The sequence below is a fragment of the Aphelocoma coerulescens genome, chromosome 11, assembly GCF_041296385.1.
Source record: "Aphelocoma coerulescens isolate FSJ_1873_10779 chromosome 11, UR_Acoe_1.0, whole genome shotgun sequence".
Classification (NCBI taxonomy): Eukaryota; Metazoa; Chordata; class Aves; order Passeriformes; family Corvidae; genus Aphelocoma; species Aphelocoma coerulescens.
In genome coordinates this window covers 14,038,542-14,055,749 of record NC_091025.1, presented here as the reverse complement: position 1 = coordinate 14,055,749, position 17,208 = coordinate 14,038,542, and the positions used below count along the sequence as shown (strand labels likewise).

Below are 17,208 nucleotides of genomic sequence, written 5' to 3'. Positions count from 1 at the left end.
GTTATCTTTAGACTGAATTCAGATATCCTTGTGTTTTCTTCACACAAAGGGGACATGGCTGCAGCCTTCCCTGTGCCCATTTAGTCATCTCTCATTTCAGGAAGAGATTAGAATGTGGCACACAATTGTTATCTAACCTCCACCTAGTCTTAAAGCAGCTTCAGCCTCCCTGTGTTTATAAAATATCTATCATCTACATAGTCTCTTCATACACAGACTAGTTAAAGCCACTGGAAAAGTAAGAGTTACAAGGCAAAAGAAATATATTATACACCAACTGCTTTTATTTAATTTCAGAAACCGTTCACAAGATGGTAGAAAAAACTTACAACCACTTCTAATTTAGTCTTTCATTGTTCCCAGTCAGCTCTAAACCCATTATGTGCAAAGCCCATTTACCATGCATCTAGATGATAGATACAGGCTATGAAATTCTTGATTCTACTTGTAGCAGCTTATGCAGGTGCAGCCAAATACCAAGCCTCAGGACAAATTGTACACAAACTTTACAATGTAGAATTTGAATTTAAAATATGAAACTTAAAATCTACACAAAACTGGTAAAAATCAAGCACAGATACGAGGACAAACTTAAAACCCATGTGAAAAGGAGTCTCGTCTTCCTTTCAAGTGCTTTATTCTGCTACACAGTCAAAATGAAGATGTAAGCTTGTGGTTAGTTTAAATTACACTCTGTAGATACTATAGACCAATTTAAAAGTTACACATACAGCAATAGATGTCCATTGGTTCATCTGGATTACTTATACAATCCAGCTGGATTGTTGAAAACAAGTCAGGCAAAATTTGAAAGAAAATCCTTGTGCAACTTTTTAGACAAATGTTTACTGGTGGGCACACTGTACCCCAGGTCCATGATGGCTGCTTTCTTCATCAGAACTATCATTATAAGCTTCACGTCTCTGGCCACCACCTGAACCACGAGTGGTATCAAATTCTTGAAGATCTACCTCTTCTGCATCACCAATTACATTGGGAAATTCTGGTCTAGCTGGCAGAAGATCTTCAAGTTCCTGCCCCAAAGAAAGAAATGCATTCAGTATTCCATCTACAACTGCTAAATAAAGTGACAGGTTTCCAACAACTTCAAGACACTTCTAAGAGCAGGTTTGGCTTAGAAGTCTATGTTGATGAAAGCCCTGAACTGCAGAGTCATTTAAAAGTATTTGTATCAACTGGAAGACACCACTTCAAGAAAACCAACAGCTCTATGTATCTTCAACCAAAAGTGCAATCAGTAAATACAGTTGCACTCTGTAAACTTATCACACAGCAACAGAAATATTCTCCTCCTGCCCTCATCTATGCACCATCTGCACAGCTCTTAAATACAGCCTCCATGCATTCCTATTCCAAGGGGTATTTCCAAGTAATGCATGGCCCACAAAAAAGGTTAAAAGAACTAAATTTAAGCATCTAAATTTAAGCACTGAAAGCAAGCCCATGAGGTACAACATAGGCTCTCTGCACACTCTGTCACGTAAGACACCGAATTTATGCTTGAAAAACTACTTACTGAAAGCTTTTCTGGGCTAATCCAGTTATTTTCAGGAAACTGAACATCAAATTTAATGTAGAGATCCCCCTTCTCAAAAGGATTGCGATATTGTGGCATTCCTTCACCTCTGACTACACGAACACAACCTGGAATTCAAAGAGAAGTAAAGTAAGCAGGAGAGTGCTACTGCAGAACCATTCTCTCTCCATACAGTTCTGTTTCCCCAGACTAGGTTCAGTTAACAGGACAACAAGGGTGGGATTAAGTGCTGAAGAATCACAAAAGCATAAACAAAGAAATCCTTATCAGGTCAAGCTTACCTGGTTCAATTACTTTTCCAGGAGGATATTTAACCACAATCTGGCGTCCATCAAGGTGCTTAAATGTGAACTGAAATCCACACAGTGCTTCAACAAGTCCAATCTTGTGTGTCATATGCAAATCATTCACATCCCGCTGGAACACCTGGAAAACAAAATAGGAGACATCCTTTCAAGTACTATAATCACAACTCCACCGACTCATCACTGAGAGTTCATTATCATTTATTGTTAAAATTCAATGTCAGAGCAACAACCTTTGCATAAAGTGAACTTGATTCTATTCATTCAGATGGCTTAACATGCTTGGGAAATTTGTGCCTGACCAAGTGTCATCTAAAATAAGCCAAACCACACCACACACTGAGGTAAGGGTCAAATTAAACCAGGCCTGTACACTGCTTTCACCCCCAACATCTTCCACACAAGCAACCTATAAACAAAACTGACAACAGCTTGACACTGTTTCCCCTCCAGTGGGGTATGTAAACCCCATCTTTGTTTCTCAGCTTTTGTCCTCATGCATATCTGCTTCAGCTACCTTGACCAAGAGCAGGACTTTGGTCACTTAGTTGACAGATGTCAGAAGTGATCTTTAGGCCACATAAGTCAGGATTCTTAACCAGAGTATATCTTAAAATTTACGCACTGGCAGAACCATGAGTCCCACCTCAAGGGAAATTTTAAGAACACAAAGTCTAGTTTTACTCACTAGGACAAAGTACAGACTGACAGATCAGTCCTTGACACAGCTTTGAAAAGCTTACAAAGTACCTAATTAGCAGATAACTAACATTATAGCCTTACTATATGACTGGAGTTTAAATTTGTACCCCATGCTACTCTGTCATAACAGAAAACCCCTCCTTAAGTGCAACACACAAACGATTTCTTATTTCATCATAGCAATACTTGGCATTTTTTGACAACAGAATTAAAAATGGAGCAGTCACCTCAACTCTGACCCACATGAGTATTAAAAGAAGATAAACTGCAATATTTAATTCCAAAGTGCAGTGTATATAGTCCAGAATACAGTGAACATAAGTCTAAATAAACCAGTATACAATAATAATGTTTGTTTTGTTAAATGAATCAGCAATATCACCATTTTGTATTATTTCCAGAACCACAGTAGCAGACACAGAAAGCACAATCTGGGGATTTTATCAGGAGTTCCCTGCCATGTCACAAGACATGGAAAAAAGCCACACTTAAAATTTTGTTAGCGTGAGGAGCAAAGCAGATTAAAGTTAACATCCTGAATGGCTCTTCACTACTGTATCAAAGTCACTCTGAGCTTATCTGAGAAAGCTACCTCTTATTAGCATTAGGAGGCACCAGAAGCTGCCTTTCCTCTGGCTAAGGACTTGCCCAGTTTTTCTGGCTCACCATGGAAGCCACATTACACACTACAAATCTATTAAAAGCTATTCACCAGCTCTCCCAGAGCTGCAACTGTATCAATTACTTTAAATGAATGGCCATCTATATAACTTAAATATTAACAACTGGAATAAAAGGCATTTAAAGATAAACTCAAAAGCATTACCTCATTTTCCTTCTCTTGGAGTAGAAGGACAATATCGCCTGGTTCCACACCTGGAGCCTGGTCTGCTTCTCCACTGAATGTAATTCTCTGCCCATGTTTCATGCCTTTATCTACATGGACTTCAAGTATTTTTACCTCTTTGATCACCTTCTTCCCTTCACATTTTTTACAGCGGTCTTTTTCATTAATTACCTCACCTAAATAAAGACAAATTTTGAGTTCAGAAATTTTGACACAGTTGCATCCAGCTCCTAGGAAAAACTATTTGAAAGCAAGCTGAAGAATTTCTGCAACTCAAGTAGTGATTTAGATGTTGCTTTATGAATTCCTCACAAGAGGACATCCAGGCTTCATTTACCCTTGCTGGGACAGAGGGTAGAAAGAATAATAATAAAATTCCCTGACTGCCCCATCTCCCAGTATATCCCCACAAGACAGTACTGAGTAAACGCAGCCAGCAGAACTAGAGAGTCTTGCATACAAAAACAGGAAGAGAGCTGGTCACATCAGATTCACTGCTACAAAGGTAATTACTGTTTCCAGCAAACTGAAGGATGACAATCCAAAATGGCTTCAATGCTCTATTCTACCTCACCTTTATTTTTCCAGTGAGCTCTTGTCTCTATACACAGTAACCAAAGTATTAGGGCACATGGACTGTAAAATTTCAGTACTAAGTGCCACAAGCAGATGCAATTGGCTTAAAATATTAAGCTTCTCATCTTAGACCACCCTTCTGTGAAACAAAGCATAACATTATGATGCAGTTGAAACTACAAAATATGTAGGTTAGGCATATAAAATGTTAAAGACAACATCATTTATGAAATGTTTCGACAAGTCACAAAATACAGCTCTTTGTAGCTTGAGTGTTGTGACAAGTAAAATCATCCACAAGGTGATGTTACTACTCTGCCAACTGCAGAAGGCCTAAAAAGAAATCATAAGAAGTGCTGAACATGTTCCCCCCAAACAGAACCAATTCAGCCAAAGATATCATCTCAATTTGAAGAAGTGAAACATTCAACTTTAGGTTCCCATTTTTAACCTACGACTGTCCTTGGATATCAGGAGATGCAAAGACAAATAGTTCCTAAACCAGCAACATCTTGGGTTTTTACTTTAACACAAGAGCAATAGCAATAAGTAATATTCACATCTATGTGTTTTAAAAGATGATCAGTCCCTAGTGCCTGAGCTTCTAGGCTGCTTTTCAGTACATTAACACTGTAAATCTTGCTGCTATTCTGAGTGAAATGATTTCTCCATGCTGCCACCAGAGTGAGATGCAGCTGACTGGGTAAGGGCAGAACTGTCCTGGATAAGTTCCTCCTGAGATTTAAGCAGGAGTCTGGATCCAAGCAAGCACATTTAGTAACAGAGCAGAGCCTGGCCTACCTTCTCCATTGCAGTCAGAGCACACGGACTGCATCTGCTGCACCATTCCTGGCGCCAGCTGCCGGATCATGATGCGCACACCCCGGCCCCGGCAGGCGTTGCACTTCTGAACGGAGCCAGCCTTCCCTCCCTGCCTGCAGCACAAAGCACCAGTTGCATGAAAAGGAAGTTCTTCAGAAAGGTACAACCAGAAACCCCCTCCAGCAGTAGGTTAACGTGCCTACATGCCCAACTGCACTGCCAATTACAGTTAGGTTCTCTGCTCTCCCACCCTTCCCCCACACAAAGCCCTTGAATAGTTCAGTTCCATCAACAGCATCATTCAAGTTCAACAATTTGCTGGTCTGAAAGCAGGCTCCAGTAAGTCAAATACTGATAAAGATCTGACACAGGAGATCCTTCATTACACTATCTGCCAGCAAAGCAACCAGAGACCTCAAAAATACAAACAAACTTACCCATTACATGCACTACAAAGGACATTCTTGCTAAGTTGTAGTTTAGTTGTCTTTCCATTATACAGGTCTTCTAAAGAGACTCTACAAAAGAAAGCATTTCTCCTGGGTTATCATGTAACAACTTAGTTTCCCCATGTAATTAAAACACTTGCCTAGGACAAATGAAAAAAAAACCAACAAAAAACAACAAACCCAGATATTCCTAAAGACTAAATCTGCTATCAAAATAAGATTTTAAAGTACCATTTTGATTTTCACTAAGAGTTACTAAAAAAAAAATTCCATACATATAAATACCCTCGTAAAGCTGAAACATAGTTTCAGAGAAGAGCTGTAATTTAATCAGAAGAAACCACACAGGATTGCTTGTGTTTCTCAATAGGAAACAAGCTTATCTAGAATTTTAGGTGTTACTATACAGTCATAACTAATTATTATTTTTAGTTCTACCAGCCAGGTGAGAAACAAACCCCTGTAAACAGTCCAGACAATATTTATGGCATAAATACATAAGAACACACATAGAATACTTACTACTGTATTGGACTTTCTACATAATGGAGTTTAGTGGGGAGGGGTTAGCATGTCCCCAAGGCCATTTAATTTTTTAGTGTTTCTCCTAAAATGGTTTGTTAGTGGATAGAAATTTCAGCTCAATGTATTGAAAAAAGGTTGCCTGGCATCAGTATTTACAAATAACAACAAAATCAAAGCTTATTAATACTATACCTTACAGCATTAGCTACTAAAGTAAGCAAGCATGTGAAATTAAACAATTTCACTAAGCATGGTTTGCCAACAACAGGAAAGAGGTTGCTCAACTGTAGTTCTTAAACGGACCTGCTCAGCAGGCAAAGAGCCAGCTATGACTGCAAGAAGGGATCTCCAAAACACAGTTAGGTGTGATATTCAAGAATGGCTTTGACAAAAAAAAACAACCAAAACCAAAACCAAAGCCACCACACACACTTTTCCATTAATTATGAGGTTCAACCATAGTTCCAGCTGGCATTGCCATATGAATTCAAGTCTTTCCAGAGCACCTCCACTTTCCCAAGAATCTGCCTAGTGAGTAATACTTGGCTGTTGAAGGCTTTCCCAGTTTAGAACTACTAAATAGAAACCAGCAGAGTCAAGTACTGAAGGAAAGCTTCGAAGTACAAGTTGCAGCATCAAGGTACTCACTTGAGTGGATGCATCATATCTTCTCCTCTTCTTCTACCATTGCGACTTCTACTCTGGCCACCCATGAAATTGAACAATCCACCACCAAAGATATGGGAGAAAATATCGTCCATTCCACTGCTTCCACTCCCTTCTCGGAGCCCCTGCTCTCCATATCTATCATACAACTCACGTTTCTCGGGATTTGACAGTACTTCATAGGCAAAGCTTATTTCTTTGAACTAGAAGAGGAACAGAGTCAAAACAGTACATGGTAATTTAGAACTTCAAGGCAGCATTTTGAGTTTCTCCCCCTGCATGAACACCTATCAATTAAGAAGGTACACAACAAAACACTTTTCCATCCTCAATCTAACATAACATTTTCTTAACAAGACTTTAAAGTCAGACTTTGGCTTAGTTATGTTACATCTTACCATAAAATAAGACATTTTACTGCAAAACTTGGTTGGCTTTGTTCTTTACTAGCATAAGACAAATTTCATACAAATTAAAAAAACCCCAACTGAAGAAAACCACCAACTACACAGCACTGCAGAAACCAAAAGGCAGAATACCCAACAGTTACATACTAACAGCAAAGACTTCAAGATGTTGGGCACTTAAAATACACTAACAAGTAACTGACATGAATATACATTTCAGTATTTGGCTCTATGGCAAATAAGTATCTTTTCACAGTCATCTCTGCTCACCTCTAAGCAGCCATCAGAAGTTCAATTTTGTTAATCAGCTGAGTCAACTTAATTGACAATTTTAAAATTGCTTCTAATATAACAAATCTAATTCAACCTTCCTACATATGTAATTTGTTTGATGCTGCAGCAGTTTTAAGAACCTCTACACATACATTTTTCCCTGTTGGAAAAACTTGAAAAACTGACAATCTTTTTCAGATTCCTACATAGATGCCAATGCCAGCTGACATTATCACAGCAAATGAGAGGCAGTTTTTTTCCTCAGCATTACCTTCCCAACCAATTTGACTCAGCCAACTGCTGCATTTTGTCACCAGGCACACTGGCAGATTTTGAGATTGGGGAGAAGTTGACCAGACAAGGCTCCCTCTCACAGCTGGTATTTTTGAACAACTTGAACAGCAATCCCCCAACACCTGTATTCAGTTCCTTAGATGCTACTGTAACAGCAAACTTAAGGCATTTAAAAAAAAAAAAAAAAAGTAAATCTTTCTTACTTTGTCCCCTGCATTTGGATTCTTATCAGGATGGTATTCCTTGGCCAGTTTTCTGTATGCCTAGTTGAAAGAGGTAGAAAATTAGTTTAAATTTCCATTAATTAGTTTTTTTTCCTGAGAAACTCAAGTAGTGTCCCCAGGAAGAAGGAAAATCTAATAAAGCAAAGTGAAAATATTATAGTGTTTCAAAGTCACTCACACATTGATACGACCTAAAAAAATTTTGACATTGCTACATGCATAAATTAACTATGCTGGTATTTAAAGGCAGCTATGGTGCACAATAGCTAGAACTAGTTTTCCTTCTTATCCTCATTAACTTAGAGGGAGAATCCCATGTAACTTTCATTAACATGACTTGCTCTTTAGAACCCACTCAAACCCTACACCACAACAGTAAATTTGAACCCGTTTGTATTTGCCCTCAATCACAGCAGTACAGGAACAACAAAATGGCTGCCTCAGCTTCCCATTCAACCCTACAACCATTCCTTACAACGATCACTTCATTCTTTCCTACCTATCACTAATGGAAGAGTTCACCTCACTTGGAGCTGAGTATATGAGTTACATGTGCAGAAATGTACATAGCACTGCTTTTATTCAACTTCATTGTTGTAAATCAGTAGGAGGAGTAAGTACAGACAAATACCCAGAAGGGACTTTCCAGAATGCTTTTTTCTGACCAGCACTTTGACACTTTGGACCATCACTGGTTCTTCAGCAGCCCTTCATCTGTTCTGCTTATACTTGAGAGGATCAAAGCAAAGAACACAGCCGGCAGAGACTTTTCCTACCACTGGAAATAATGACAGTAAAACCTTAACCCTTCCTCTACTCCACCTCAACACCCCTCAGAAACAATCAGGGGTCAGATATTAACAAATTACATTGTACACAGTGTTTTATTTTCCAAATGACACCTATTAAAAAAAGCTACAGTGATGCAACTGCAAAAAAATTGAAGCATCAGTTATTGGAGAGGATTTTTCAAAGACTTTATTTCTGAATAACTGAGCACCTAAACTAACTCTTTGGAACTACAATGTTAAGAGCTTTACACACAAAGCTTTACAGAAATCACAATTTAACTTTTGAACAAGTAAATTTCCTTTTTTTACATCCATACAGTTACTTCCCATTACTGATTTTATCTTGAAGCACTCTGTACTTTTGCATACAATCAAGACATGATAACGAACTAATGAAATAAAAACAATGTTGATATTACAAGCCTAATATTCTAAAGCACAGTAAGTGAAAAAAAAAAAAAAAATCATACATCTTACTGAAAAAATTGCCCATCAGGAACAAAGCATAATCTTCCACATACCTGTGTTAATGGATTTTCTGTTACATATATTTTCTGCTATAATGGATTTTCCCCATATATTTTAAGGGATCCAACTAAGAAAAAAAGCAGAACACCCCTAAACTGATAACCTAAGTAACATTATCTAATAAGGAAAAAAGGAGCTTGTAATGGTGATCTTTAAAAAGAGAAAGTCCTCACATCTTCGCTGATAACAGCATTCTAGGCCAGAGCAACTCTTACAACTACCCATGGCCCTAAAGGAAGCCACCACTATTTATTTAATCAGAACCAGATCCAGAATCAAGGTCTACACTGGCAACATATATAATTTCAGTGAAAGTTTATTTAGCCACTGTTAAAGCCTGTTCTATCAGCCCTTTTGACTAAGATATCACTGGTTCATTTTTACTTTTTCTGTGCTGTTATATAGGTTAAAATACCAGATTTTACAGCAACCATGAAACCTCTCAATGACAATAATATATACATTAACTCCTTGCTGTTGCAGACAGTTGGAAACTTTACACTCCATAATTAATCTAATATGTGGTAATTAATATCGGATGGTGCAGGCTATCCTAGCAGAAAACTGCTCTGGTTTTCATTGTTACAGGACACAGATAGATTTAAGCGAACTCTGTAAGAAAATAAATTATTATGGTGGACAGTGCTGTATACAAAACACAATCTTCTCACCGCCTGCCTTCCATCTCCAGCACAATTTCAACACTGCAATTGCCTATCCCTGCACAAATTAGGCTGCCGCGTGCATGACGGGTAAGGCGCAGTTGTTGGTGCCAGCACCACCCACCCGCGGAAGCCACTGCTAGTGAACCGTCTGGTTCATTCTCCTCCCTCACGTGTAAACGGTCATTAAGGCCTACACCAAAAAAAACAAAAAAAAAACAAAAAACAAACAAAAAAAAAAAAAAAAAAAAAAAAACCCAAAAAACAGAAAACAGAAAAAAGTGCTTTATACTGAAATTGCTATAGTGACGACCTGCCTCCAAGTTTTCACCTCCCCTCTTTGTTTACCTCGCCTTGGCGCTTTCGGCCTGGGAGGAATCGCATCTGTAAGCGAAACCGAATCCTCCCAAGGCCTGCACGTGGGGCAGACAATGGCACCGGTGAGGATCCACCCGCAGGGATTCTCCCCCCCCAAAAAGCCCTTGCGGCCGCGCACGGCGCGGTGCCGCGGAGGCGGGACGAGCCGCATCCCGCCCGCGCCCGGAGCCCACGCGGGACGCGCCGGGACAGGGACGCGGCGACTGCGGCCGGGCCTCACCGCCTCCTCCTCCCGCCGGGCTCTTGCCCTGCCCGCGGCCTCCCCCGACCGCCCGGGCGCGGCCTACCGGGCACCGCGCCGCGCCCGCACCGCAGGCCTCGGCCCCGCCGCCCGCGGGCTGCCCCCCGCACCCCCCTCGGCCCCGCTCCCCTCGCCGCCCGCCCGCGGGGCCCTACCCGGCCGGGCCCAGCCCCCCCACCCCAGCGCCCGGCCTCCGCCCCTCCGCCGCACCTTCTTGAGTTCATTGTCGGAGGCGCCGGGTGGCACGCCCAGGATGTCGTAGAGCTTCGTGTCGGCCACGTTGGCCATGGCGGGGCGGTGGCGGGGCCGAGTGGGGCCGGGCGGGCCGAGGGCGGCGCGGGCAGGGCCGAGACCGGCGGCAGGACACGGACACGGACCGGCCGCGACGTCACTGCGCACGCTCTGCGTCACCCCGCCGCGACGCGCGAGGCGCGCGGCCCCGCCCCCGCGGCCCCCCGACCCAGTTCCGGCGCGGCGCGGCAGGGGGCGCTGTGCGCAGGGGCTGTGAGGGCACGGGCGGGGCTGTCGAGTGGGGACCGCGACACGGGCGGTGAGCAGCGTCCTCAGCTGTCCCGCCTGTTACTGCACACAGTCAGCGGGGTTGGAGAAGACCTCTGAGATCGTGCAGTCCAACGTATGACCGAGCACTTCCATGTCAACCAGACCGTGGTACTGAGTGCCCTATCCAGTGTCCGGTCTTTAGTTAAACACCCCCAGGGACGGTGACCGTCCCCTAGTGCAGCTTAAGGCTGTTCTCTCATCCTGTCACTTACTGCCTGAGAGAAGAGCCCGAGCCCCACCTGGCTACACCCTCCTTTCAGGGACCTGTAGAGAGTGGTAAGTTTACCCCTGAGCTTCCTTTTCTCCTGCCTCAGCCCCCCAGCACCCTCAGCTGCTCCTCATCAGACCTATACTCCAGATTCTTTCCCAGCTCCATTGCCCATTCTTTGGACTCGCTTCAGCATCTCAATGTCCTTCCAGAATTGAGGGGTCCAGAACTGGACACAGAACTCAAGGTGTGTTCTCACCAGTGCCCAGTACACTGGGACAATCACTGCCCTGGTCCTGCTGGCCACCATATTACTGATACAGGCCAGGGGCCATTGACCTTCTTGGCCACCTAGGCACACCTGGCTCATGTTAAGCCTTTGTTGACCAGCACCTCCAGGTCCTTTTCCACCAGACACTTCCCAGCTGCTCTGCCCCAGGCTGGAATGCTGCAGGATGTTACTGTGGCCAAAGGGTAGGACTGGCACTTTGTCTTGTTGAACCTCACACTGTTGGTCTTGGCCTGAAATGTCAAACCTGAAATGCCACTGTCTGTGCACACATGTCCCCCGAGTCCACAGCTCCTGCCTCCCCAAGTGTGTCACTGAGGTGAACAGGGCGCCTGCACACCAACCTGCTGCCTGCCCTCAGGCACCAGTGAGTGTTTCTTTAGGGACATATTGCTAAGTAGTTATAAATAGCACTGGTACCCATCTGCTCTGGTTTTGCGTTTTGCTCCACTGCTGGAATCTGAAGCACCAGTTGCTGTGCGGGGCCCAGAGTGACTCACAAAGCGCAACAGCCCTAAGGCCCCAGCTGGGCACCACTCTTAGCAGGCAAATAAAAAGCTGGGTTGTGTTTAATTAGATGTTTGTCTCTTAAAGCTGGGCTAGGAGAGCAGCTATTGAGCCTTTTCTCAGCTAGAGTCTCCTGGTCATTACCTCGTTGTTAGGCAGGGGCTGCTGGAAGGCTCTAAGAGCTGTGTAGGTGTGTGACTGAGGGTGATGGCGTGGGGTCTGTATAAGGGCAACCCCCAAAAGCCAGCTTCTTGGCTTCTCTGTGGGTAAGCCCAGATTGTGCCTCAGAGAGGGTGTTCCCTGAGGAAGAGGTGAGCAAGGCTGAGGCCTGAGGAGAGGTTGCTGGGAAAAGATTACTGGCCTGACATGTGAGAGGGAGCAAGAAAAGGCCCTTTGAAAAGATCGTTGGGCTTGTGGCATAGAAATTTGAATATGTCCCTTGCCTAAGGGGAGCAGATGTGAGTGCCTGAAGGCTCCGTTCCCCTTTGTCTGTAGGGGTACCCTTCATCTTGTCACAGTTCCTTGACACAGCCTGTGGTCACAGTGGCTGGATTGGGAAGTACCATCTGCTGGTGGCATCTCTGCTGCTTCTTGGGCAGGTGTTTATGGGGCCCTAAATTTCATCATTATGTTTATTTGGTCTGGAGTGATCTGGTTCGGTAGCTGATGGTAATACCTGCCTCTGGTGTTGCAGCAGTCAAGAGCTTCAAAAGAAAATGGAGACTAGTTTTGAAGGGAGAAGAAGAGTGGCAGGGCAGAGAATGGCTGCTGGAAAGACAGTCCTATGGACTGTAATTATTAGTCTGGTTCAGAGATGCACGGAAAGAAAGAAAAGCCCTTGTAAGGAGGGGTATTTTTCTTTGGTGTTTTTGGAGGCTGCCTGTACAGCCTATGGGAATTTAATGGTTTAATTTATGTAGCTAAATCCAGTAAGGCTTCATGATTTGGTTTACCTGTGTATTACTTTACTTGGCTTCATCTTTTATTTTGGTAAGACTAAATTCATCTACTTTAAGAACTGTCTGCCATGCATACCTGGCTGGACTATTTTGGATGGTACTTACTTACAGATTAATATGTTTCTAGAGAAGATTTTTGGTGTGTTTTTGTCATATAGATTTTTCTTTTTAGTGGGCAGTCAGGTAGGAAGAAAAGTTAGGAGTGTGTGGAGGAGTGCTTCCTTGCCCTGCAGGTCAGATTTGCATTTTTAGCTGTTAAGGAGAATCAGCAGGACTGATATAAGCAGTATTTGACATAGAAGGAATGTTTAGCATACCATAGCATTTATATGTTTTCTTTGCATTAAAAAAAAAAAATCTAAAGCTCTAAGAAGGTGAGTTTGCACAAACCAGTGGGGTGCCATTCTTATCTATGCCTACAGGGAGGAAGTTAACTAAAAGTATGATTCAGCCCAGATGTACCTGTCCTGGGAGCTGAGTGGCTTCTGAAGCCACTTGGCATCTTGAGGCCATGTTGGCAGCCAGACTCTGAGCCAGGATTGTTGGACTGTGGGGGCGAGAGGTGAGCTCGGGGTATCAGCTGCAGCACAAGCCAAGGAGGCACTTTAGAACCAGTGTTTGCATATTTTCTTCTTCCCTGCCAGAACAGCCTTGTTACTACAGGCCTGGTTTTTATCTTGCACAATCAAACTAGATAATAAATAATAAGAAAAATCCTCTGGGATGAAAATTTACATTTTATTTTTAAGTGGAGCTAAAGAATCATAACATGGGATGATTAGCTTTTTATTAAATTCAAATGCAGATAAAGAGTGAGGTGGTGTTTCTTCTTCCTGCACACTACTTTTACCGTAGACTTGTGAGCTGTACTGACAGAACACATTAGACACACAGCTGGCCATATCTCACCATTTAAATTGTTTCCAAAATATGTTCAAATTGAGACTTTCCTTGGAGTCCAAAAATCTGTCCTCCCTCGCTTCTTTTGGTATCACTTGCACATTCTTTGTTTTCTTTGTATGTCTTTTTCATTTTTTAAATTGTTTTATTCTTCTTTCAGATAAGAACTTTTAATTTAGTTCTAATGTTATTATTATCACACAAAATGATAAAAAGCAGTTGCTATATGAAGGTTTGTTTGTTTCTAAATAGGCTGCACAATTCTCAGCTCTTTGACGTATTGTTTTAGCCTTACATAGGCACCTATGTAAAAGGGACTATTCAAATTCAGTTATTGTTTCAGACCTATTTTTTCATTCTTTATATAAAACAAATTTAATATCTTTTGTAAAGTGAAACATTTTACAATGCTGTGTTAGAAATCAAATTAATATTGATTATGTTTATCACTGGAAAATTGGAAAGAGATCACTTTCATGTTACTACAAATGAAATAACCCATGTTCAGGCTTACTTATGAAAATATTTATGTGTTCAACATGGTCTCAACATGAAAATATGACCAGGCATCCCTAACTCCTGCTTTAACACTAAGCAATCAAATTTAAATTTAAAAAATGTGTTCTGTTTAAATACTGCTGAAGAATGCAGTTATACTGAAAAAAAAAAAAAAAAGCAGAGCCTATATGGCCTTTGCTTTGAAATGTTTTTGGTATCAGCTTTCATCAGATAAGGCAGTTAGTGTATCATGCACACCATCTGATTTCTAGAGCTTTTCAGCAACAGCAAGCAAGCCAGTAAAGAACAAAGAAAGGACATGAAATTGGTAGAGAATTTTAGGACTCTGAAAAGCCTGTTAGGAAGTGGGCAGCTCTAAAGGGCACAACAACCAGTGGTTGCCAGCCAGTTGTTCCCTCACTGATGAGGGAGAGCACCCTGCCTGCCTCTCCCTGAATTCCCTTGACCAGGGGAGCAGGCCAGGGTTTTTGTTATGGTCAGAACAACAAGTTTGGTTTCTTGTCCTGCCCAGGTGTGGTGATAAAACCCAGGGCTACCTGACAGGTACCTCTGTGCAGCACCAGGAATGAGCTGCACACCTTGTTCCTTTTGCTATTTCCTGGCCCTGGTTTTCGCTGTCGTTACACCTCTGTTTTTCCAATGCAGGCTCCTCCCAAATAAACAATCCACCCCTAATGACTTGTTCCCCATTGGTGCCAGTTTCGCTAAACCTGCTCTCAGATTTGGGTTACGTAGATAATCCCAGCCTTATGTGGTATTACTGACACGGTTACCCTGGGGCTGGTGGCCTTGCATGACTTTAGTCCCTGGAAGGTCCCTGGCAGTCCCTTCCAATTCTCTCTGCTGTCTGCCAATTTCTCCTCTAACTCCTCCTTAAGCACCTGTGGGGTCCAGCCACTCTCACAGCACTATTTGTAACTTTTGTCACCCTCTCACAGTGTTATTTGTAATTCCTAGTGATTTTTTTTAATGTCACATCAGTAGTTTCACACGTTTTGTTCAGTTAACTGAATTTCATGCCAAAATGGACTCCCTGGTCTGTCATTTGCCTGCAACCCCAACTGAGCATAGCTGAGAGACAATCAGAAAGTTACTTACTTTTATCTGAGTGCTGGGCATGTTTTCCTTACAAAATTAAAGCAGACATCAGTGAGGATGTGAACGCTGGCAGGTAGTGCTAAACAAGCTAAAAAGCCTGCACTGTGGGGATCTGTAAGGGGGAGTGGGGATTTTCCTTCTGAGTTAGCAAGAAGAATTTAGGAGTTCTGCATTTTTAAATGCCAAGTTATCAAGGCACTTGGGCTTTATTAGATTTTTTCCATCTGAAGGGTGGGTGGTAAATCCTTTTTTTCTTGTAAAGAGAGTGTTTTGAATTTAGATTTAGGTTTTGGAGTTTTTGGGTGTAGAGTCAGAGATCACAGAGCAACATGGTTTGGGGAGAAAGGGATTTAATTTCTTCCTCACTGAAAGAGATTTCTGTGTGATGAACAGTGTTAGGTGTTATGTATAGCCCTTTTTCAAGATTGGGCATGATCAGAAAAATATTCCAATTAAATTTATTAGCCTTATCTGTTCCTAATAAACTCTTGGTCACAGACCTTCCTCTGTGAGCTAGAGCAAGATAAATTGAAAGTTTCAAGAGAGTTTGGCATATGGTGTCTGAGCTGAAGTTATGATGTGCTAAGTTAGATTATCAGGCTGAATTTATAATGGTCTTTAGCAAGATGAAAAGCCTTTTTTCCTAAGCTCAGGAGAAAGCTCAAAAGGATTGTTATTTTATCCTATAAGTAAGAGCTATATGAGTAAGGAAAAAAAGTGTGTATGTATATAAAAAGCTAAAAAGTGTGTGCATGCATATTGAAAAGTTGACATTGCCAGGACCTTCCTTCTCCATTTAAGTTGCAGGCGATTGGAACCCATATCATTGATTTCCCTGGAAGCTTTGTACTAAGAAATGTTTGAGAACAGTCTGTGCATTTGTATCTGTGCTATGTCTTAACTCTGGATAAGCATCAACACACTATTATTTTGTTCTAAACATAATTTTTGTTATTATTTGACAGGTTCACCTTATGTAATTGTTTGGCTTGTCTGTTATTCCTGATATGCTAAAACTGCGCTTTGAGGGATTTTATGGAATGCAGAGCTTATTGCAATAGAAGTGTGATACAGGTATGTTATACAGATGTCAATAGTGAAAAAAGGTGGTGTGAAAATTAGTTTCTGTAAGGAATCAATGCTTTCTAAAAAAACCACTTCTTTTTGTTTAAGGTAATTTTTTCTAAATACATTTTAAAGACCCTAATTTAAGACTTGAGAATGTTTGGAGAAGTTTATACATTTCAAACCCATAATTTGTATAAAAAAAACCCCAGCAAAACCAAAACAAGTTTGCTGAAATACAATTTTGGAGGAAAAGGGAAAAGTATCAAAATCGATGCTGAAAATAAATCAGCCAGCCCTGTTGCAGTCTCTATTATATAAGTTCCTGAATAAAGTCCAGTTTCCTTCTTTTCCTAATGTAGATATCTCACTGCTACTGTAATCATAATAGACAAAATGTTTTTAATAAGGTTTGTGTTTGGAAAAAGTGTTTCAATTGATTAGGATGTAATAGTGCATGTAACAGCTGAGATGTAAGAAGTGGCCTTGCTGTTGTTTGTTTTAGTTACCATGGCTTGTAGTATACCTGTGTTATGCTTGCATTCACTGCTATATATAAGAATTTTCTTTTTTCCAGTGTGCAGAAAGTCCCTGAGCTGTAAGCATGTAATCTTTTAATTTTACTAACAGTTCAAGTTCACTTACTCAAGGATCTCTTCATGTGCATTACTCTGAAGCCCTGGTGGTTGTGTGCACTTCGGCCCTTAACTCTGTGTGAAGTCAGAACAAAAGACATTCTTAAGATAAAGGCTGCATTTGGTAAAAACACCTGCAAACCCATCATCTCTGTATGCAAATACAGATTTACACAGGTTCTGTATTTTCATGCTTAAAACTTGGATTCAGCAAAGGTT

At 41.6% G+C, this 17,208-nt stretch overlaps 1 protein-coding gene and 1 long non-coding RNA gene across 2 annotated transcripts; one reads left to right on the top strand and one right to left on the bottom strand.

Annotated features, from left to right (window-relative positions):
• Positions 1 to 262: 262 nt before the first annotated feature.
• Positions 263 to 10,649, bottom strand: DNAJA2 (DnaJ heat shock protein family (Hsp40) member A2). Its single transcript, XM_069026468.1, has 9 exons — positions 10,459 to 10,649; positions 7,628 to 7,687; positions 6,433 to 6,653; positions 5,248 to 5,328; positions 4,790 to 4,923; positions 3,392 to 3,588; positions 1,840 to 1,984; positions 1,538 to 1,665; positions 263 to 1,034 (listed from the first exon to the last, which is right to left on the bottom strand). Exons 1-9 carry the CDS (start codon positions 10,534 to 10,536, stop codon positions 846 to 848), a joined length of 1,233 nt encoding a protein of 410 aa, XP_068882569.1. The 5' UTR covers positions 10,537 to 10,649; the 3' UTR covers positions 263 to 845.
• A 1,387-nt stretch (positions 10,650 to 12,036) lies between these two features.
• On the top strand, positions 12,037 to 17,208 carry LOC138117210 (uncharacterized). The gene is made up of 3 exons (XR_011154567.1): positions 12,037 to 12,124; positions 16,255 to 16,363; positions 16,985 to 17,208. It is a non-coding gene; the product is annotated as an uncharacterized lncRNA (long non-coding RNA).

Bases quoted from the DNA above. Each gene is read 5' to 3' on its own strand.
- DNAJA2 (XM_069026468.1), bottom strand. From the start codon at position 10,536: ATGGCCAACGTGGCCGACACGAAGCTCTACGACATCCTGGGCGTGCCA. The intron at 7,688-10,458 runs GTGCGGCGGAGG...TCTTTCAACTAG, and splicing joins CCGACAATGAACTCAAGAAG to GCATACAGAAAACTGGCCAA. The intron at 1,985-3,391 runs GTAATGCTTTTG...TTTGTTTTCCAG, and splicing joins TCCAAGAGAAGGAAAATGAG to GTGTTCCAGCGGGATGTGAA.